The sequence below is a fragment of the Coenobita brevimanus genome, chromosome 51 (genome assembly GCF_032717465.1).
Source record: "Coenobita brevimanus isolate Jiangsu-jjx chromosome 51, ASM3271746v2, whole genome shotgun sequence".
Classification (NCBI taxonomy): domain Eukaryota; kingdom Metazoa; phylum Arthropoda; class Malacostraca; order Decapoda; family Coenobitidae; genus Coenobita; species Coenobita brevimanus.
Window position 1 is genome coordinate 4,461,907 of NC_137004.1, and position 24,528 is coordinate 4,486,434.

Below are 24,528 nucleotides of genomic sequence, written 5' to 3' on the forward strand. Positions count from 1 at the left end.
GGGTAGAGGGGGAGGAGAGGCGGAAGCGGGGAGGTTGCATGGAAGGGAGGTCGGACTAAGGAGGGAGTGTGTGATTCGAAGCGGGGATCATGCCTGCTCGAATATCAGGGCTTCGAGTATAATGTTGTATTATATCATTACCCGGAAGCAAGGAATGGCTGAAGAGAGAAAGCTTCCGTATCTGAGACCATTTAGGCACACCAATCGAAACAGACATACGTATGATTGTTATGAGTGGTGTTTGACCTGAAAGCAAAGCAGGGTTCGGAACAGTTTGCCGATCTGCTTCGTATTTATGAGACAAAGCAGGAATTGTAAGCACGGACACACTGACAACAACGAGTGTCCAAAATAAGTAGTGGTGGATGCGTTGTGGTCACGAATTTTACTATAAAACTGAGAAAGACGGTGTCGATCGCATGTGAATGACAAAGTCAGTAAAGTTTTATTGTTTGTTGTTCCATGGCTGTGTTTTCCTACTATCCACCATACACCTGCTCCTCATATTACCGCTCTGCTAAAATTCACGATTATATGAGCAGTTTTTGTATGATCTAGCGTAAGCAAATTTCATCCATTGTACTATTTATTTAAAACATAGTATGTATAACCCTGTGTGGTATGCAGAACCATGTTTAGGAGAACATACAACAGTGTTTACTTTCGGCTTACGTTGTTATGCCAATGGGTTATGCTTGCCTCTCGGAGTATCATAATCACCTTGGCTTGCCTTAGCGAAGCCCACTGAAGGCAATCAATTTTGTGACCAGACCTGTAAATATACGTTCGTGTGCGTTTAAACCTCAGCAGGGTTACACAAACATATGGGCGATAAGACTAACATCATTTTGAGGATGGGCAATGGGTGCCTGGCTCATGAAGGGGCAATTCTGTGGTATGTGGCTACTTTGGGACTGCACACCCTATGTTTACTTATGTTCAAGATTTTATAACCACAGTTTGATTATGAATTTTCGATGGTCCAGCTGTTTCGGTCGGATTTCCTTCGTTATGACAAGAAACAGAACATTTTTTGCATATGTTTTTCCTTTTAAAACGCGAGATAAGTGTGTGAACCTTCTCTTCCAGATGAATAAACATGGAACGGTGAAGCTGCAGTCGTGTATTTGCTGATGTCGTAGTGGAAAGAGGCTGTGGGAAAATGTACAGCACATACAGATATAATTAAAAATAAAGTTTCCCCCAGATGATTTGTACAGTGAGATGCAAAGGGCGAGTGTGTGGAAAGAGATGGAGTTAGGCTACTATTTCCCTTTGCTAGAAACAGGGTGCAAAATATAAATAGTTTACCCATTAGTCCACAGTCAGTGCACAGTAATTTTTAATATGATGAAAACGAGAAATGATAATAGTCACTAGCAGCTGTTTGACGCCATTGCTTTACAAACCTGTAAAACATCCAATACACCTTACCGATCTTAATTGGAAGTGTTTATTTATGTGTTCGAGCCTTCAACGATGCCATAAACCGGTTACTGTGGCATTCCCAAGCATATTAAATGTCTCCTGTGATTGTTTTAATACTTTTAGGACAGAAATTTCGTGTGTGATATAGTAGAATTTTGTGTAGTAATCGGCATTCCTCTCGATATACATCACGTCCTTAAAGTCTCCCTTCGTAAGCTTTATTTTTTTTCCTCCACATTGAGACATTAATTTCGTAATGTAGATACAGTATATACATGCATTCTTAAGCTTGTTACATGATACATTACTGATAAAATGGCAGCGCATACACCGCGAACATTATACAAGAATTCGTGCAGATACGATACCCGCTTCGAATCACACACTCCTTCCTCCGCCCGACCTCCTTTCCAACCAATCAACTCCCCCTGCCCTCATCTCTCCTCCCGCTCTACCTCCTCACTCCCCTCCTACCCCACTGTGACATGCCACGCAGAAAGGACCACCCCAGACGTACCCAGCACAAAAGCGAGTCTCATTTCTTTTGTCTGGGATTGTAGCAAGGTCTGATATTTCGAGACAGCTTTCTTAAATATTAGGAGGACCTTTGAAGTTAGTTTAAACCCCAAAATCTGAAGAGAGAGAGAGAGAGAGAGAGAGAGAGAGAGAGAGATCACCGAAGACGGACGCAAAAACCTCCAAACACCGAAACAACAACTCTAGTACAGGCACGTTTCTTTTGGCTTCGAGCACAGCATGAAGGGAGTTTGATTCGAATGGGCCCTTTAGCCTATTTGTTCTGTGATTCGTCCGTTTCATATGGATGCCGAATACAAGCACGTTATGTATTTTCGGAAAAGAAATAGACTTGGGGAAATGTCAGTGTGTTTGTGTGCAGTTGTTCCCTGTCTTATTATTGCTACTGTTTGATTATTATTTTTAGATTAGGGAAGATTTTTTGAATTGGAAGGGTAAAAATTGTCTTAACTCCTTTGGTACAACAGACTTTTCATAAACTTAAGAAAATCGTCTGGAGGCACATAGAATAAACACTAAAGTGGCATAAACCCCTTCAAAGTGCATAACATTTCACAAATTGGTTTCTGATATGACATCCGCTTTTACAGCAAGGAATCTGTGTGAGAAATGATTTTACCTCATTCACATCCCGAACACGTCCAGCACCACCCACCCTCTTATCTCCAAGTCGCCTCTAATCTCTCTTAATCTCGCTATCTCCACCTCCCTTCCGTGTCTCTCTCGCGTCCTCCTAGTTACTGTTATCTTTAGTTCGAGAGTGTGGGACGTTCCTGGCTCCTCTGTAGTAGTATAATATCTCATCGCATACTCAGACACTGTTTTATCTGTTTCTGTCTCTGTGTCTCTGTCTCTGTCTGCGCCTGCCTGTCTCTGTCTGTCTGTGTGTCTCTCTGTCTGTCGGCCTCTGTCTCTGTCTCTGTCTGTCTGTCTGCCTCTCTCTCTCTCTCTCTCTCTCTCTCTTATCTGCAGAGTTTTTCTTCACCTCTCTTTTCCCTCTTTGTTTCTTTCAATATTTTCAAGTCCAGATTAGCTTAACAGGTAATTATTCCTTAATACCTATTTTTTAAATCACAGTCGTGATTAAAAAAAAAAAAAAAGTGATACCTGGGCAGTATAGGAAGAGGGTATTTGTAGGCTCAAACGTACAGATATATACAATGGTTAGATGGATGTGTTAGATGGATCAATAGGTGTCAGTCTGTAGAGTTGGGTGGCAGGGCCTAACGGTTTCCTGTAACCCAGGAAACCACTTACAGCGCTGGGTAGTAACCATGTAACCAAAGTACGGGGTGATGTGGAGCCTGTTATGGTGTTCTTGTTAACTGGGTGGAGAGACGCAAAGGCGGCATTCACCCAAGAACCAAACCACCACATTTTTCCCAGCGCCTTGCTGTGGCAAGGTCCTGTCATCTGCAAGGGGACATCGGTTCACGGCATAGGACGGCCCTGCAGAAGCGTTTGCTTGCCTGTGGTTGATGGGTCTGTTTGACCAGACAGACGGGTTGATAACAGCAACAACTTCTACACCACATTCCTTCTCCTCCTCATACTCGGTCTCCCTCTCCAACTTTCACTTAACTCTCAGTCAGTCTCTGATTCCCATTCTCTCCACGTGGCCACACCATCTCACAGTTCTTCACTCAACACTCCACTTTTTTTTCCAGCCTAATTTACATTTGTGCTTCAGTTTTCTTATTTTTTGTGGCAGGTCGTCATGAAGTCTTCCTACGGTGCTTCATTTACCGCTTTGGCTGTTCCCTGTCCTTATCTTTATCGATCCCCCCGGCAAGCGACCAACTAAAGGCGATGAGGCACGGCACAGGAGGCCTCGTTGCACCTATTCCTTAGCGATTTATTTTTTATATTACACATTCATATTCTCTTTTATGTTGGTTAGTGTTTTTAGTACAGGATTTTTTTTTCTCAGCATCATAAATTCTCTCTCTCTCTCTCTCTCTCTCTCTCTCTCTCTCTCTCCCTGTGTGTGTGTGTGTGTGTGTGTGTGTGTGTGTGTGTGTGTGTGTGTGTGTGTGCTATTTATGCATGTATAGGTACCGACGCAATTTCCCTCAGTAATATACCAGAGAATATTGAGGAATAATGCGCAGACTAAATCGCTAAGGAAGCGGATTTACATCTCCAAAGCCTCTAGAAAGCACCCCTCAAGGCGATGAAGCGTGGCATAGGCGGCTTGTGCACCTATTCCCTTGCTCTTCGTATTCTATCTTATTGAACATCTTATTTTTATCGTTCACTGTCGACGTAGTTTACATTATTTACATACAGTAGGATACGGAGGCTTAGTGAGCAGAATAAATCGCTAGGGAGAAGGTGCTAGGAAACCTCTAAAGGACAAAAAATAAGGCCCTAAAAGTGATGATGAGTGGCCCTTCCACTTGGCCTCAGAAAACACACACACACACACACACACACACACACACACACACACACACACACACACACACACACACACACACACACACACACACACACACACATATGCAACCTGGGAGGAGCAGCTGTGACATCCACCCGGGAGCCAAACCTCTTCATATTTCCCTGCACCTCGCCGTGGGAAGGGCCCTGCTCCGACCCTGGTAAGGCCCTGTCTACCAGAAGAGGGCGCCACATTCCTTCACGGTGTATGTATTGTACTGTATCTGTAGGGCGGCCCCACAGAAGCCGTTACCTGGGGTTGACGGGTCTGCTCGGCCGGATAGACGGGTTAAGCTACAATAATAACAGTTACACTCTCTTCACTTTAACTTGGCCTAGAATTGGTGTTAGTTGGTGTTATATAGGAAGTAGAGGTGTATTGTTGTCTTGTTCTGCCACTGAGCTACGGGAAATAAGCTTCTGAGTGACGAAACTCTAGGCCAAGTTAAAATGAGTGAACTTTAGTAAGGTGTATCTATCTGTTGCAAGACACCTTAATCCGGTTAGGGGTGGCCACAAACAAGTCGTCTCCACGTCTCCCTGTCCCCTGCTCCTATTGTAAGGTGCGCAGACAAAAAAATAATTCAGGTCGAGGCTGGATTTTTTTTTCTCTCCCGCAAAAACAAAAGGGAAATAATGTCTTTTACACGAAGGACTTATATACAATTTTTCTTTCTTTTTTTTACACAAACACAAACAAGCAATTTTATTCCCTTCATTCTCAGGACATTTTGGTTTTAGTAGTCTTTTCAAAATGCCATTAGGGTTGAACTGTGATTGATCGTCTGAGAGCTTGGATTCTTCTCTGTTCATCATCATCATCATCATCATCAGTCATCACCACCGCTATCACTTCACCATAATCATTAGTGCTACGAGTGTCATCATCACTCATCAGCACCATCATCATTATCGATCCCATCTTATCATCATCATCATCGCTTCCCTTGCCATCATCATCATCATTTCTGTTACAGTCCTCATCATTCCTTCCTAATTCTCTTCCCCACTTTAAGAAATTTTTAAGCAAGATTTAAGACAACAAAAAAAGACAAAATTACAATAAATCTCTAGACGAATACCTTAGGAAACTTTAAATGGACACACACACACACACACACACACACACACACACACACACACACACACACACACACACACACACACACACACACACACACACACACACACACACACACACACACACACACACACACACACACACACACACACACACACACACACACACACACACACACACACACACACACACACACACACACACACGGAAAGCACGAAAACAGACACGTGGAAACCGTACATGCAAAATACAAAGAATGATAATAAGAATACAGAGGAAAATACAGAGAAGGAAATATACAGATGTAAGAAATTTATAGGAAACACGATAACAGGAAAAATGGAAAATAAGTAAGAGATTCCGTGGAAACCGCGATAGTTACATAAACACTGAGAACACAGACGTAAAAGAGAGGCTGAGAAACAGAAAATTCTCTCTCTCTCTTTCTCTCTCTCTCATCCGCCCTTTTCCCTATCTCTCTGCAGAACATGGAGCTCAAAGGACAGATGGTGTTGTGTCCAGAAAGCGACTCTCTCCTCTTCGTCGGCTCGCCAGTTCTGGACGGTCTCACGGCCCTGACATCACGGGGCCTCTACCTCTCTGACATCCCCATCCACGACGCCACCAGAGACGTCATCCTCGTGGGGGAGCAGTCCAGGGCGCAGGTGAGATAAGGAAGTCCTTGTTGTTGTAGCCGTATGTTTATGTCTTAACTCGGTGGACTGCTGGCTGAGGTTGACCCCTTATCTTTCAGTCCTTCAACCTACTTCGATGGACAGAGAGGGAGTTCAGGATGCTTGTGGAGGATCTAGGGAAACTTGGGGAGTGGGAGGAGGATTGAGGAGTGTATGATAGAGTGGAGTAGCAATAGGGTACTGCTGGGGAGAGTGGGTGGTACTGGGGAAGATTGGGGAGAGTGGGAGAGAGGAACTGGGGAAAGTTGGGAAGAGTGGGGAAACTGGAAGAATGTTGGAAGAGCTTGGGCAACGGGAAAAGATTGGGGAGAGTGGATGGTATTGGTGAAAGTTGGGGAGAGTGAGGGGGAACTGAATAATGTGGGGAGAGTAGGTGGTACTGGGCAAAGATAAGGAGAGTAGGTGGTACTGGGGAAAGACAAGGAGAGTGGGTGTAATTGGGGAAAGTCAGGAAGATTGAGTGAAACTGGGGAAAGTGGGGAAATGAAAAAAAAATAACGGTAACACTGACTTCATTTGACGTCTGTTTTTCCGACACTCCAATCATGATGCTACCAGACGTGTAATTTGGGTGGAAGAAGTGGAGAGAGGGGAAAGTTTGGGAAAGTCGGGGAGTAGGAATGAAGTGCCTTGTTATTAATAATTGGTGGGTAAGCAGGGATGTAAGTTCGATCCAGAGTTATCCATTTAGGGCACTTAGAAGCTACATACAGTCCGCTTTAACATAACTGAACCATTTCTTTACCGTGGATGCTCAGCTGTAAGAAGAGATTGACACTAGAACACGATAGTCATGAAGAAGTGCTTGGAAAAGGATGTAGAGCCGCAGTGTTCTTCTTTTCTGCCGCTGAGCTACGTGAAAAAAGTTTTTAAAAAATCTCCATCAAGTTAACGTGAAAGAATTGCACCACAATTTAGAGATACTCATATTTATCTTAGGCCATATTTTGATGACTGGCGATGTGAAAGACAGAGATATTTTACAGGTGATGGGTATTTATTATTATTATTATTATTTTTTAAAAGAGTTTTCTGGACCTAACCATTCCCAAAGCATTCCTAGCAATGATGGTCTCTGCAGTGCTCGGCGTCTGTCAAGGTAAAGATCATTACATCACGAGAGGTAAAATTTTCTTGGCCATGACTAGGATTCTATGGAGGGCCAAACGTATTGAAGACCTTGGCCTTGTTCGCAAAGTGGAGAATTTTTAAGCTTGGCCATACGTATAGTTCATTTTATTTGTAAGAAAAATAAGGGCCACTAATACGTCTTGGTATATGGTATCACTTGAAATACTGTAAATTATCACAAGCATGGAAAATAGTATAAAGGTGAGATTTGCAAAGTTCAGTAATATACTTTGTTATAAATACAGTGGTGTAAGAATCTTGGTGGTGTGAGTCGAGGGGGTGGCAGGCTGTACCGTGGAGGGCAGGGCGACACGGAAGCGACCTGGAATTAAGACGTGCTGCGATAGATGGATAGATAGATAAATAGACAGGTAAACAGGTAGACAGACAGACAGATACATAGAGGAAGATAGACAGACAAACAGACAGACAGATGGATAGATAGACAGACAGCTGGATAGATAGATAGACAGGGAGATGGATGGATAAAGATAGACAGACGGATAGATAAAGATAGATACATAGATAATAAGGACAGACAGAGAGATAGCTAGTTACTTAGCTAGCCAACTACATACAGATAGGAAAATAGATAGAGAGGGATAGACAGATAGATTCTATAAATAAACAGACAGACACAGACACATAGACAGACTGATAGATTCTGTAAATAAATAGATAGACGCAGACGCATAGACAGACAGACAGATAGATAGAAATATAGACATAAAAAGATAGCTAGTTTGGTAGCTAGATAGATAGATAGAAGGGTAGATAGACATAGATACTTTAGACAGACAGATAGACAGAGACAAATAGACAGACAGGTATAAAACTGAAGAACACTAAATTCCTCTCATACCGCCAGCAGCGTCGCCCACACAAGCGTTTTTCTCCCCCCCTGGCTCTGTCCTTTGCCAAATTAGCCATCACTAGACCACTCAGACCGGACGGACGCTGGTCTCAGTGGTCTCAAGAGGTCCACCACTTTTGCTGATGAGGACCGCAGGAAAAATTTGACGATCGCGTGGTGTGGTGTGTGTGTGAGGGGGGAGAGTGTGAGGTGGGTGTGTGGCGTGGTGTGTGGGGTGGGCGTGTGGTGTGGTGTGCAAGGTGGGAGTGGGCGTGTTGTGTGGTGTGTGGAGTGGGAATGTGTGTGGAGTGTGTGTGTGTGTGTGTGTGTGTGTGTGTGTGTGTGTGTGTGTGTGTGTGTGTGTGTGTGTGTGTGCGCGCGCACTTTTTTGTGTGGTGTGGTGAGAGAGTTTGGTTTGGAGTGTTTTTGGTGTCTTGTGTGGTGTAGTGTAGTGCGTTGTGGTGTGCGGTGTGTGGCTTGATAAGGCCTCGCAAAAGTCGCTAAAGTCTACGGTAGTTAGACACCTCGTATCCCAAGATTATTAGTGAGAGACAGACGGACAGGGCCGCCCATAAAGATGCCGCCGAATCTAAAAATTGTTTCAGTGGGTGATGAATTGAACAGTTTTGTAATTCACTCCTATGATGGTGATGGAAATGAGTTAGTATTAAACAGATATACATGCCGTGGTGTTGGAGAGGGGCGCCTTCACGTGGTGACCTCGATATGACTGGGTGGTGGAGCTGTCTGGTTACACAAACGTCCCTCAGTCATCTCCCTATCCCCGAAAAGGAGGATGGTGGCAACATTATCCTGCAGCCCACTGAGTTCACGTTCAGATGAGCCTAGGGTTACGACTACTACTACAACTACTACTACTACTATTACCACTACCACTACCACTACTACTATTACCACTACCACTACTACTACTACTACTGCTGCTACTAATGCTGCTACTACTAATGCTACTACTACTACTACTACTACAACTACTACTACTTCATACCGTAACATACAAGCGAATATAAAGTGTCACATGGAAAATAAATCGCTTATGAAGTGGCACTACGAAATCTCCCATGCCAGCGACAATATAAGGTGAGACAAAATAAATCGCCAAGGAAAATAAATCGCTAGGGAGAGGGAAATGTAGAGGGAAGAGGGAGAGGGGAGGGTAGGAGGAGAAAATAAGGAGGGAGAAGGGAAAAAAGGAGGAAGGGAGGGAGGACAAGAAAGAAGGAGAGAGGGAGAAAAGACGGGAGGGAGGAGGAAAGGAAGAAAAGCGGGGAAAGAGAAAGAAAAAAAGGAACAAAAGAAGGAGGTAAGAGGAGAAAGGAATGAAGGAAAGATAGAGAAAAGAGTCGCTGAAAGAGAGAGAGAGAGAGAGACAGAGAGAGAGAGAGAGAGAGAGAGAGAGAAAAGGAGGCAGGGAGTGATGGAAGAATGAGGAAAGATAAGGAGGGAATGAGGGATGCAGGAAGGGTGGGAGGGAGAGAGAGAGAGGGAGAGAGGAAGGATGGGGAGGGAGGGAGGGAAAGGGAGAGGAAGGGTGGGGAGGCAGGGAGGGAGGGAGGGAGAGGTGGGAGATGTGGCGGGGTTCATTAAAGGGAGAGGAAGGTGTATATTCGCAGGTGTGACGACCGACAAGGTAAAGGGAGGGAGGATGGGAGGATAGGAGGCAGGGAGGGAGGAAAGGGGAGAAGGAGGGGAGAGAGAGAGAGAGAAAGAGAGAGAGAGAGAGAGAGAGTAGGGGGGAGGAGGAAAGAGTTCAGGGAGGGATGTGGGGAGATAGAGAGGAAGGGAGAAAGGACGAGGGAGGAAGATGGAAGAGGGTGAGAGAGGAGGGAGGGAGGAAGGGAGAGGCAGAGGGAAGGAAGAGAGGGAAAGAGAGAGAGAGAGAGAGAGAGAGAGAGAGAGAGAGAGAGAGGAGGTGAGGGAGAGAAAAGACACAGGGAAGTGGAGGAGGAATGAAAGAGAAGAGAGAAGGGAGGAGGAGGGGAGAGAGAGATGAAGGGAGGAAGAATAGCAGAGGAGGGAAATTTAGCAAGGAAATCAAGAAAAGAGAGAGAGAGAGAGAGAGAGAGAGAGAGAGAGAGAGAGTTGTGGTTTGGCTTATTGCAGTGAGAAGATGTATATTGCAGGTGTGGAGAGAGTGAGGGAGAAATGGGTCCTGGGAGGGAGAGATGGAGAAGGCAAGGAGGGAAGGAAGAAGCGGAGGGAGGATGGAAGAGGAGGAGAGAGGAAAGAAAGAAGAAAATGAAGGGGAGGAAGGAAGAAGAGAGAAAAGTGAGGGAGAGAGGAAGGGCAGGTAGGAGAGGGAGTGAGGAAGGAAGAGGAGAAATAACAGGGAAGAAAGGAAAGGCTGAAGGAAAGAAGGAACGGAGCAAGGAATGTAGAGAAAGACTGGATGGAAGAGAATGAGGTAGAGAAGAAGGGGAGAAGGGGGAGATGGAAGGGTCGCAAGGGAGGGAAAAATCGACTAGGAGAGTGGGAAAGGTGTGTCGAGAATGATTAAAGGTATAGTGAGAGGAAGGTGCATGGTGGCAGGTGGATGGGGAGAGGAGAGAGGAGAGGGGGAGATAAATTGGTAAGTCTTTTCTTTTGTATTCCTTTATTTAGGCTTTGTATTCATGTATCCGGAGTTTGTATTCCTATGTCCTGTATTTCTGTTCCTTTCCACATCTGTGTTTGTATTCCTTAACTTGCTTTTGGATTCCTTTATCATATATATCTCTTTGTATTCCTGTATTTGTATTCTTATAACTGTATTTCTGTTCCTCTCCACATCAGTATATGAATTTTGTACCTTGCTTGTGGATTCCTTTGTTGTATATTTCCATTCCTTTGTACTCCTCTGTTGTATTCCTGTATCTTGTATTTTTGTATGTATCTTGTATATATAAGCTTCTGTATTGTCTTTCTCGTCTCTGACTGAAGAGGAAGACGATTTTTAGCATGCAATCTGTCTCGATAAATATTTTCTTCTTTGTTTCTTTAATGCATTCTTTATTCCTATTTACAATCCTGCCTATTTTTTTCCATTGGTATTCTTTTATTTCCTCACATACTCCCTCCTATTTTCTTTCCTGAGTAATATTCTCTCATTTTCCTCAAGAAAGATTGAAGAAAATATTGACTCTTTGTAACTGGTTTATTTTTTTCCATTCTCGTCTTTTTTTTTTCGTTCCTGTCTTCTGTATTTTTCAATGCTCTCACGTACTCTATCTCTCTTTTCCCAGGACGGACTTAAGCGTCGTATGGCCCAGCTTAAGGATTCTATCGAGGAGACCAACAACGCGGTAGATAAAGAGAGGGAGAAGAATGTGTCTCTCCTGCATCTTATCTTTCCCCCCGACATCGCTAAGAGGCTCTGGCTAGGTAAGGCCTTTCTCAGACGCAGTTGTAAGATAAATATATCCGGTGTAAGGAAAATATGTCTTTATCTTTACCAGTGTCATCCTCATCCTCATCATCATCATCATCATCTCATTCCCCTGTTCCCAGTGTCATGTATCTTACTTCCTTCCCTCCTCCTTCCTTTCCCTCCTCTTCCTTCCTTCCTTCCCCTATTCCCAGTGTCATATTTGGTTTGGCTAGGGTACAGGAAGAGGAAGAAGAAAAATCCAAAGCTAGGGCAGCCATCTTGAGAGCAGCCAGCGAATATCCATCACCATCTTCCTCCCCATCCTTCAGTCTTTAAGAAATACACCTTATACGACTCAAGACTGAAAATATTAATGGACAGGTGCACAAAAAACTCCACAGCCTATATAACACTATCTGAAAATTCAAGTACACAAAATGATCTCAAATCCTTTAATGTGAGTGGCTGAGGAAAAAATTGCGTCTGTTTTCCTTTAACCCCTTCAGCCTGTGGACGTCTTTTTTTTTTAATTCTTACTGTCATCAGTCTCTCTAATTGGAAGGGTTAATTAAGGCTCTATTAATAACCTCCTTCCCCCCCCCCGATCGAAAAGTCTCCCCCTAAACGAACAAAATCGTCTCAAATTCTCTCTCCATCCGAAGTCTTAATTTTTTTGGAATAGATCATGAATGTTCCAGCTAAGACTTTCATCAATAATGTATAAGAATTCTGATAATGTCTGGCTCTCGATTGGCTGACTTTCTATACGATTTTTTTTTTAAGTTTTCAGCCTTTGACTCTTTCTTTTGACTTTAAAATGGATATAAATATTTATCTGTTTTATATGCAATCCAATCCTCTTCTCCCTCATCAAGAGAGTGAGGGTCCTGTGCAAGGTTGCTGTTCCAAGTGTCAAGGCGAGTGACCAGTAGTTCATCCTTGAGTGATATTAAGTTGTCAGTATCCTCAGCCACTGCTCGGATGTAAACCCTTATGGGCCACATATAATTGGAGCGTCTTAACCCACTATATCACCAGGCGTCCACTGGTGATATGATTACCACCCAACGTAGTAAATGGCTTCCTGGGCTCCATGAAACCATTTGGCGTGTCACGCAGTGTAGAGTCACTTGAGGATAAAGCTAAATTAAGTGAATCGACTGTAATCAAAATGAATTAATACGCAAAAATCAGTATTAAAAAGTAGATATAATGATGCTGTGGGAATTAAACACTCTTAAAGGAAAAAAAACTATAAATAAATAAATGATGTAATTAATGCCGCAGGTATGAATCGGAAAAAATAATTATGACCACAAAAATGGCGTCTAATAGTGTGTGTTAATTCTAGGCCCCCGTGACCCACCCTCAGCTGAATAAAATCGTCTGGCGTTGGCTAAGATGGAGTGCGAGAGTTGCCCAGACCATGAGAGGGCTAAATTTCGAGCTACGAGTAAATGAGGTGTGGTTCTCAAAGAATACTAATGAGATTTTTTTTTTTTTTTTTTGTATTCTACCCAGACTGTAATAATTATGATGACAGCAAGAGTCATGACATTGATGATGATGATGATGATGATGATGGTGATGGTGGTGGTGGTGGTGGTGGTGTTAAATAATTATGATAACTATAACAATGACAAACGACGAAAGTTCTGTGTGTGTGTGTGTGTGTGTGTGTGTGTGTGTGTGTGTGTGTGTGTGTGTGTGTGTGTTCCTCTCTTTTTCACTCCCTCACTTTTTTCTTCTCCACCAGGCGAGGTCATTCAGGCCCAGAAACATGACGAGGTAACGATGCTGTTCAGTGACGTCGTGGGCTTCACTTCTATCTGCTCCACCGCCACGCCTCTCATGGTTATCAACATGCTCCAGTGTTTATATACCCAATTCGACGCCTTCTGTGGCAGCCTAGACGTATACAAGGTGAGTGATAAGGCTACTGATAAGACTGATAAAGGGTACTGATAAGATTCACCTACATAAGTAACATTGTACAGTCCCTATACAGGCAAGACGTATACAAGGTTAGTGATAAGAGTGGCCTGCTGGAGATAAGATTAGACACTAAGGTAATTGGATTTCTGTGCCGAAGAGAGACGCCTTCACGTGGTGGCGCTGATATGACTGAGTGGCTCCACTGCCTGGTCTTGCAAATGTCCTTCACCTCCCTCCCTATCCCTCAAAAGGAGAATGGTAGGCTACAAGCGGGGAACTTCAGCCTGCAGTCCACTGGGTTCACATTCAGTAGAGCCTGAGGTTGTATCTACTACTGTCGATAAGTTTGCTGATAAGATTTACCCTCAGTAGTCATGAATAAGCCCCAGTCCTTCTACATCCTAGGACGTTCATTATACAAGTACTGATAAGGTTTCCGATAAGGTTACTGATAAAATTACTGATATAAAGTCTACACTTCATTTGACGCTTTCTTTGGCACCGGGATAAATATATGGTAAATGATAATACTGCTGGTAAGGTTGATAAATGATGATGTGATGACTGATAACTGATAACTAATGAGACTACTGATAAGATTGCTAGTCACAACGAATAATGTTATCAGTAAGGTAAGTGATAACCGATAAAATTATAAATAGATTAGGATGGATGATAATAATTCCTCATAAATGATAAGACTGAGGTTAAGGAGTCGTCTGCCGGAAGTTTAAATAAATTACAAAAGACTGACCATGGCAGTTGTCCTGATAAAGCTGTGAAATTTAATATAACTTCACATCCCCCTATTAATTAACACATTTTCATAGATCCATTGCAAATTGTAATCATTCTAATTTCTGTACCTTTTCCCGTATCATCTATGTTCCTCTAAGCTCTCCACACACACGCAAATCCGGCCCCCCACCACACACACACACACACACACACACACACACACACACACACACACACACACACACATCTTTCTTTTCACTTGTTCCTTTCCCGCTCACCGTCCTCCTTTCCTTTACTTGCGATCCCCGTTTCCGCCCATCCATTCCTTCACTTATAACCCTTGCTTCCACCCCTCCCTTCCCTCATCCTTCCACTTAAACAACTTCTTCTCTCCCTCCCTCTTGCCTTTCCTCACTTAAACCCCTTTCTTCCTCCCTCCACTTAAGCCTCTTGTTTCCCTCCCTCCCCCTCCATCTTTCCTCCATTTGAACCCTCTGCTTCCCTCCCTCCCTCCCTTCCTCCTCACTATGTTACATATAAACACGCAAATGTTCCGTCTCCCTTTTTTCAAGTTTACGTGAAGAGCATCCAAGTTTAGTCCTACTGTTGTTGAATTTAGCCAGCGTATAAAACTGAAAGGCTTCTTCAAATAGCAGTGAAAAACACGCCATGAAAATACACCTTATTAAATATATGCATAACGTTTAGTCATACTGGAAATATAAAAAGTAAAATAGGCGACCCTGTGCACGGTCAGTATGGTGCTGCATCACGGCACTACATGTCAGTACGATAGTTACTTAAAGGTCGGTACGATACACTTGGCTTCACACGTTCACAGCCTTTCACAGCTTCACAAAACTAACACTCACAAACATAACCAGTACAACACTTCGACTTTCACACGCCTTACATTCACACCCTTTTTTCATTCGCACTTCACCAGCACAGGAAAAGTTTAAATTCTGGCTATCAATCTCCGAGGCGTCTGGCAATAGATAGATAGTCTCCGGGGAAAATGTCCGGCCCTGCAGTGGCCAATGTCCAGCTGTGGGTAATACTGTTGTCCTGCAAATGCTCGTATTGAGAGTTTACGGCAGTCGTTCATGCGTTATATCTTCCATAAACCGCTTTCTGCATCATTTATTGGTTGGTATGTTGCTGTGATCTTCAGGGCAGAGATGAAGCGCCTTACATCACGTGTCTGTAAGTTAAGAAATTTTGTAAACGATTCAGCTTATTGAGTGCTTTGTATACTGTGAAATCCCGTCACTAGTCGTATTTATTACCAGTATAAAATTAGAAAAAAAAAAAAAAAGGATTAACGTCCTACACGACTAAAATTGACCGTAGATTGTATAGATTGGTACTTCGTTTGTCATGCACTCCGTCGAAAGTTACAGAAGGCAAAGCGATGAAAAACCCTCTTGGTTTTTTGGCAGTTTCGTATAAGACTAGATTAACCAATATGACTGTGGAAATAAACTAATTCTGCGTTAGTGTACAGAGAGCAAAATTTGACAACTGTAGTAAAATTCCTGGAAGACTGCATGGCAAATTTTTCGGCACAGTTATATCAATCTTTATTTTGCGTCATGATCAAGAACTAAATAAATGACGATGCTTAAAAAGGAAGTCAAGGTGTTATCTGTATACAGGTGGATATTATGGACCTTAATCCAAAATTCAGGTGATATTTCATGTAGCGGAAGATACTTTGCTGTCGGTGATTTGCAGGGTAGGGGAGCATTATCTACTCTAGTATTCCCTAACATTAAATATGAGCAAAAAGGGTAACTATCTGTCTTAAGGCTGCACATTAGATACTGCTTGTGTGAAACTAGTGATTATAATTCCCATTTCAGCCCTTTATGGATCTAATTATTTTTAGGACATTCTCATGTGAACTATAATGTGGTTAAAAAAAAAAAAATCTATAATGCTCCGTCGGAAATCAATAAGAACTGCGATATAGCAAGTTTTCAGTCTAGCCAATCCGAGGCCAGGGCGAGAATCACGTGATTGACTGTAGCCAATCACTGGGTGAGGTGCTGCTTGGCAACTCACTTTTGCCGTGGCCTATTTGAGTTGCGGATGATGTCCTGTTCCTGATTTAATTTTTATTTATTGATTTAGAATAAGAGATCGACAAATAAGCTAAGCTGGGAATTTCTTTAGGTTGATGTTAAATTACTCGGGTCTGGCTTACAGTAAGTGCGGTCAGGGTAGGTTAATGCCTAAAATGACTTGTAATTTGCTCCTTTTGGTGAGGGAGGGGGGTGCAGACCTAAAAAAACCGCTCGTATCCGATGGAGATGAAAATAAAAGCGCACGACTCTTATTAAAAGAAGTGGAGAATACCATAAATTTATCGGCAAGATTAGTATGGGGTGAAACGTGAAAATTACCGAATAATGGACACACTGTGACTGCGAAAGATAACTTCCTGATTTACAGTGAGCTACAAATAGCTAGGAGGGGCTGATTAATCGATTTTCGTAATTTGATAGGAAACATGTCACTTTGGATGCCATTTGTGTTATAATTTCGTAAACTTCTGAATTTGCTCTCGGGCCCTGATGCGGATGTTGCTGATTGCACTGTGTAGTTGACCCTCGTGCGGTGTGGTGCGGTGAGGATCTGTCCTTTCTACCCTTTGGGCTAAGATACGAATAAATGTGTGTGTGTGTGTGTGTGTGTGTGGATGAGTAAATTGGAGTGTGTCGTCATGTCTCGGCTACCTACCTTTCATTGGGGGAAGCCGCCTAGGTATATACAGTAGATAGATAGATAGATAGATAGATAGATAGAATTCATTTGCATATTTAATCATACTATATTCATTTACCGGTGACATAATTTTAGCCGGCAAAACTAGGCGTCCGCTGGGAGGTTTTGGGGTAAATTGATAATAACTGAACGACCTACGTTTTTTTTTTTATTAAATTTTTGCATCTCAAGGTTTTTAGGGTGATTCGTTTTTGACACCCATTTTTTTTTTCGTTTTGACAACCATCTCTTTCGTTTTGACACCCATTTCTTTCGTTTCTGACACCCATTTCTTTCTGACACCCATTTTTTTCATTTTGACACTCATTTCTTTCGGTGATCGCTCGCTTGTGAGTTGTACCCCTTCTCTTCTTTCCGTTGGAGGTGGAGTGAGGGAGAGAAGAGATGGAAGAGAGGAACTGATGGAGGGAAAAGGAGCGAGGAAGACAAATACGATTCTTTAACCCCTTCAGTCTGGTTACCTTTTTTCCACTTAAAACAGGCCATATCTATAGTCCTTTTACCTTAACTTGGCCTAGATATTAGTCATTTGGCATCTTATTTCACGTAGTTCATTACAAGAGAAAGGCAATACCACGACTGTAAATCCTTCCTATCGCACTTTATCATGAGCATCCTATTTCAGTGTTAACCTTCTGTTACATCTCAGTACTGAAGATGAACGTATGGTAATTTTAGGACAAGATAAGGTAATAAGGGTAAAGATTTTAGTCATCTTGAGGGAGAGTTCATGCAGTAAGTGGGTTAATGAAGGCTGCATCTTACCTCTCCATAAAGAAGTCGCATTAAGGCTGAATAATACAAGCTTTCGATGGTGGTGAGAACGTAACGCAAAAGACAGCAGCGTAACTAACACCTTTCCTCGTATCGCCCGCAGGTTGAGACGATAGGCGACGCATACTGTGTCGCGGGCAACCTCCATCGGCGCAGTAAGTGGCACGCGCATCAAGTGGCCTGGATGGCGTTGAAGATGATGGATTCCTGCACGTCACACACAACGCACGACGGCCAGCCCATACAGGTAAATAGATAGATAGACAGGTAGATAAATCCAAAGATAGACAGGTAGAAAAAGGAGAAAGAGTGAGCATGATGTTTCGTGGATGGCGCTCAAGATGATGGACTTCTTTTTAGGTAAGTCCATAGATAAACAGATAGATAGATAGACAAATAGTTAAACTGATGGTGAGAGAGAGAGAGAGTACCAGGTGGCTTGGTTGGCTCTAAAACAAGGGCCCTTTCGAGTCCTCTATTCCACCCGATTTCCTTCCATCTCCTTCTTAGACCATTTCACCCTCCCAGTCCGCTGCTGTTTGTCTGGCGTGTGTGTGTGTGTGTGTGTGTGTGTGTGTGTGTGTGTGGACCATAATACTGTTGCCTTTTCCTATCACTGACCTGAGTGAAATAAGCTCAAAAGGAACAAAAATTTGGGCCAAGTTGGAGTGACAGGAATATATACCTCAGAGCTGATACACACTCCCATATATTATAAACTCTTTCTGGAGATACCGTAATATAATGTTTACCCAGAGCACAGAAGAAAGAGATTATTCTCCTAATTTTGATGGAATGTCATAATAAAATTTCTCATCGCATTTTTCATACATAATATTAATTTCTCCAACCCCCCAAAATGCCAAATTTCCCCCGAGAGGAAAATCTTTTGCTCAGAATCTGTTTTAAAATGATGGATTCCTGCACCTCACACACCATACAGGTAAAGAGAGAGCGAGAGAGAGAGAGACAGAGAGAGGGAGAGAGACAGAGAGACAGACAGACAGACAGACAGACAGACAGACAGAGAGGGAGGGGTGAGTGGGGAGAGAAATGGTAACTGAAAGGGGGAGAGGAAATGAATACAAGGCAAGAGGAGGGAAGGGGAAAGACAAGAAAAGATGAGGGAGAATGGGGAAGGATTATGAGGGAGGAGTGTGGGGAAGATATATGGGTAAAGAGGAAGGGAAAAATAGGCACAGGCGAGGCATGGGGAAAGAAAGAGCAGAGGATGCATAAGGAGAGAGAATGGGGGAGGTGAATGGGGAAGAGGTAAGAAAAAGGAAAGGGGAAGAGATAAGAGGAGGACATGGGGGAAATGGGAAGGAAAGAGGAAGAAGTATGGAGAAAGGTGAATGGGGATGATATATAGAAAGGGAAATAGGATAGGAGCTAGAGGGGAGGGGAATGGGTAACGGAAGTAGAGAAAGTAAATACTGTGTTGTATGGGAAAGACGCATGAGGAAGTATGGGGAAGAAAAAGGCGGAAGATATAATGGAAGGGAAAACAAGGAGGAAGCAAAAGGAAAGAAAAGTGAGGAAGCCAGTGAATCAGAAAATGTAGACATATAAAAAGGGAGAAATGGAAGGAAAAGGTGGAAGAAAATATAATGGGTAAGGAAATTGGGATATGTAATTGGGGTTTTGGGTGGGAGGGGGAGGGGGGCGCTCTTAACCCTTTCCTTCCGATGACCTCATAATTCTTGCTGCTTCTAGACGATTTTATTCAACTCTGGAGGGCAGGACGGAGGGGTTAATGGAGACTGTATCGAATCCCTCCAGCCCCCCTGACTAAAATCGTCTGGCGATAGCAGGAAGAAGCCTTTTAAAAAAATCGTCCCAGCATTGAAGAATAAGTCCATTCAGTCCGATGCGACATTCCTCACTATATTCAGACGATTTCATTCAGCTTGGAGGGAGAGGAATCAGGTGGTGGACTAGTTACTGAAGACTGTTTAAAATCATATTACATAGTTTCCCCCTGGTCGTCAAAATCGTCTGGAGGTGCCAAGAATATAATATAGAAATGCGAAACCCTCCAGTTCGAAAAATCCCTCTGAACCTTGAATAAAATCGTCTGGTGTGGGCAAGAAGAAAAATGAAGACAGCGTCCTCAGTCTGAAGAGGTTAATGAGGGAATGGGATATACAAAAGACGACCATGAGAGGAAAAAAATATTGCTGAGAAGGAGGAGGAAAACGCGAATAAATGAGGGAAAATAGACACAAATATGAGGAAAACTCAGACAGCCTTGAGTGGAAAATGTTGATGATGATGATGAAGGAAAAGGAAAAATGAGAAAGAGAGAAGCACAGAGGACAATGAGAAGACGTAATGGAGGAAGATGTGAAGGCGGTGGAGGGGAAGGAGGAAGGAGAGACAAAGGAAGGAAAGAGGGGAGGGAGGGAGGGATTAAGGGGAGAGAAAGGAGCGTGGGAATCGAGGAGGTGGCTAGGTCGACGAGGTGTAATGTGAGAGAAAGAAGAAATGAGAGAGAGAGAGAGAGAGAGAGAGAGAGAGAGAGAGAGAGAGAGATCTAAAGGAGTACTAGCAAACAGTGATACAAACAAAAAAAAAGCATGCGAAGCTTCTATATACCGAGCACCTTGCGACGCAGGTAAAAGAGGGAGGAGGAGGAGGGTGAGGGGAGAGAAGTCAGGAAGGGAGGGAGGAGGGGGAGAGAGATTGCGTATCAAGAGGAACGAAGGGAGAGGAGATGGAGGGGGAGGGAGAGGAAGGAGGAAAGAGAAGAGGGGGAAGGAGAGAAGGCAGAGGGAAGAAGGAGGTGGAGAGAAAAGGGAGGCAGAGGATGGGAAACGGAAAGAAGAAAAGAGGAGGAGGAGGAGGAGGAGGAGGAGGAGGAAAGGCCAAAGAAAGGAAAAGGAGAAGGAGGAGGGGGGGGGACAAGTGGGAGAGGAAATAAGGGAGGGAGAGAGTAAGGAACTGCAGAGGGAGAGAGAGAGGGGGGGGGAGGAGAAAAGGCCCAGGGGAGCAGTGACAAAAGGATGAGTGGAAAAGTATGTTGCAGCAGGGACGAGGGGAGGCTAGTTCACAGGAGAGAGAGAGAGAGAGAGAGAGAGAGAGATGTTAGATGGAGAGGGAGAAAGAAAACTCAACAAAGAAGTGAAGCTTGAGAAGGGAAAAAAAGACAAGGAGAAGATAACTAAATTTGGGAAATTATGCAAAAAGGAAATTAAAAGGACAAGAAAATTTAATAAAAGGCGAGAGAATATGACCTGTTGTTTTTAGGGGCGATAGGTCAAAGGTCAAGAACACAGAGCTAGGTCAAATTTAATTTTTTAAAAACCGAATTTAAGCAAACTTTGTGGAAAGATTTAAGATAGAATAAAAGGAAAAGGAAGTAGATTAAAAAAAAAAAAGTTAGTCAGAGATCAAGGTCACAGGACAACGTAAACTCAAAAACGTATATGATTTGAACCGAACTTGGCGGAAGGGTTGGGGGTCAGGCAAGAGTGCAGTAAATCGATTTTGAGAGCAGTCGGTGGAAAATCATGGGTTCGTATTCTCGTCAGTTAAGGAGGCTCCTTAGCACACCTTTTTCAGCTATTTATGTTTGTTTATCTTGTTGTATGGTGGTATTTGAACGGTTTAAGTGACACAGAAGAGGGTAGCAAAGTGTAAAAATAAAAATAAGTCGCCCAGGAGGAGGTGTTGGGGAGCTTCCACACCCTACGAGAATACAAGCCAAAGTTAGAGTCAAATATTCGGCATACCCCCGCTAATACCAATACACCAGTCCTGTATGAGACAACCCTAGCATGTATTCAATAGGGACGGTGGGTGTTAGCGCCGAAGTGGTGACATGTGGAGGTGTAGGAGGACTACTGGGCCTTGGGATAGGCTACTGCCCCCATGATATAGGCCCTGAAACCTTTGCCCAGAGTCGGACACATAAAAAAAAAAAAAAAAAAAAAATTGACAAACAGATGGGAGTGGGTATTGCATTCTCTGTGTGTGCTCCTTGTAATTTTTCTTTTCTATTTTTTAACAATTCTATTCAGCTCTGGAGAGACTTTACAATGGGGAGAGGGGGAGGGGACACCTGTAAATTAATGTATTGAAGATTTTTTTATGTTTTTCCTTCCTCTGTTCATCTTCTGTAAAAATAAAAAGAAAAAAAAAATAAGTAGGCTATTCGTTTTTCGAGATGCTTGGAATTGTATGTTACTGGCAGAAAAAAATAATATTATTATTGGTGTGGTGATAATGATGATGATGATGATGATGATAATGATAATGACGACAGTGATATTGATGTACCTGTTCCATCTTCCGAGCGATGCCTGTATTGTACCTTTCACGATGATGATGATGAAAATGATGATGATGATGACGATGAAAATGATGATGATAAAATGACGATGTAAATGATGACGATGAAGATGATGACGATGAAGATGATGATGATGATGATTACGTAACTGTTGCCTCTTTCATGTGATGCTTGTACTGTACCTCCACGATGATGATGACGATAATGATGATATTGATGATAATGTTACTGTTGCTTCTTCCTTGCCTCGCCCTTACTGTCCCTCTCACCTCATCACCTTTACTTTATTGGACACTGATATTTTTTTTTTTAGAGTGATGTATGAAGGCTGTGTTTGGTTTCAGTTTGACTTGCATTTCCGGCAGTGTGTGTGTTTTTTTTTACCTGGGGGGAGGGGGTTAGAGATGAGGGTGATAGGATTCTGAAAGATTGTTGGTGTGTGGCGTCGAAGAAAGCCCCGAAATCATCATCATCATCATCATCATCATCATCATCATCATCAGAGGGTAGGGTAACAGAATTTTAACTTGCAAAATTCGTTGGTAGGTAGAGTGAAAGGAAGTTCTGAAACTGTTATCATCATCATCATCATCATCATCATAACCATTTTCCCACCTACATTATTAACTAGCCAAAACATAGTAAGAGAATAGAGTAATAGGATTTCCTCATCAAAAAATTCATCATCATCATCATCATCATCATTTTTCCTAAGTTTGACCTGCGAAAAATGTTGGTGAGTAGCGTCAAAAGAGGATCTGAAACTATCATCATCATCATCATCATCAACCTGCCGGAAGCATAAGCTAGTCAAAAGGAAAATTATCAACAGAGATCGAAGTGAAATTTCTGATGTGTGCTGCAGTGTGTCATTGTTTTTCTTTTATTCCTGCTCTTTTTCGGACGATTTTACTCAGCCTTAAGGAAATTTTTGAATTACATGAGTTAGATAATAATTAAAGCCTTGATTAACCCTCTCGAATTCCATGACGTATCATTTTATTCTTGCTTCATCCAGACGATTTTATTCAGCTGGAGGTAGATTTTTCTTCCTCCCCAAAGGTGAGTGATTCATTTAACTTAGATTTTTCGAACTGGAGGGGTTGTAGGGGCAAAGGGGGTTGATTTCTGCTGGTCTGTATTGTCAGGCATGTGAGGTCGCTTCCCATTGCTCCTTGACCTCTTGCATTCCGGTGACGTCTTATGTCTCTTATTCTCGCTGTCTCTAGACGATTTTGTTCAGTTTAAGGAAAGCCCTGCGATGCTAAAGGGGCTAATGAAGGCTACAAATTCGGAAAATCCCCCTGTGTTAATATGAAAGAGTCTGGAGGCACTGTGATTGGAATGAAAAAATACGCTTGGAAATGGAAGGTAATTCTTTGACTCAGAGGACATTATTTTATTCTTGCTGCCTCCAGACGGTTTTATGCAGTCGAGGACGGACTTTGTGAACTTGAAGGGTTAGATTCAGCCTTCATTGAGCGCTTCTGTGGGTGCTGATCTGGGAAGCCTTCTCGTGGTGGCACTTATATTACCCGGTCACTCCGCTAGCCGCCCATGCAAAAGTCCCTCCATATCCACGAAAAGGAAAATAGTGGACCGCAAAAGAAGGGCAGCTTAAGCCATCCCTTTACTGGGTTTACGTTTCAGATGAGCTTGGGATCACTACCACAACGACTAGGCAGCCTACAGAGAGTGCATACCTCCGTCAGCGCCAGTACGATTTAGGAGTTACTGCCGAAAAGCCTCATTCCTTCCATGAGAATATTTATACGGTCTCATAAAGGGAGTTAGTTCTTCTCGTACATCTTTGTCTACCTTGTTACTCAGTTTCAAAGAGCGCATACCTCCACCAACGCCAATAAACTTATGATTTATTCCTGCATGCAAATCAGACTCCACCTCAAAATCTAATCAACTCTTCCCTGACTCACTGCCCACCTGTCCATCAATATCACTGAAATCTAATAACTTTCTGAGATCTCTTGTACTCAAACAGGAAAAAAAAAAAAGCACGAATACATAACAAATACAGAATCCCCTCCACCCATTCATCTCCAAGCTCTTCCACTCTCACACACTCTCCTTGCCTGTACTTCGCATATTAGAGATTAATTACTTTATTAATTCAAAATCTGTTATCATCGTCGCGGATTTACCAAGCGAATTGAAAAAAGGATTACGAGGATTAAGCTTAAAAGAAAATCTGCTTCACGAGGCAACTAACATTACAACCTGCGTCAGTGATGCCTTCTTTTTCATTTTCTTCATCATCATCATCATCATCATCATCATCATCATCATCATCATCCTTCTTCTTCATCTTCTTATCATCATCATCATCATCATCATCATCCTTCTTCTTCATCTTCTTATCATCATCATCATCATCATCATCATTGTCATCATCTTTCTTCTTCATCTTCTTATCATCATCATCATCATCATCATCATCCTTCTTTTTCA

General features: G+C 42.8%; 1 protein-coding gene across 1 annotated transcript in view; it reads left to right on the forward strand.

The window, feature by feature from the left end:
- The window catches only part of Gycalpha99B (guanylate cyclase 1 soluble subunit alpha 2), a 123,676-nt gene that overhangs the window by 76,633 nt on the left and 22,515 nt on the right, over positions 1-24,528 (forward strand). The window contains exons 7-10 of the mRNA XM_080272472.1: positions 5,971-6,150; positions 11,407-11,545; positions 13,288-13,454; positions 17,872-18,015. Of these exons, the coding sequence (XP_080128598.1) occupies positions 5,971-6,150; positions 11,407-11,545; positions 13,288-13,454; positions 17,872-18,015 (630 nt within the window). The remainder of the gene's footprint in view (positions 1-5,970; positions 6,151-11,406; positions 11,546-13,287; positions 13,455-17,871; positions 18,016-24,528) is intronic.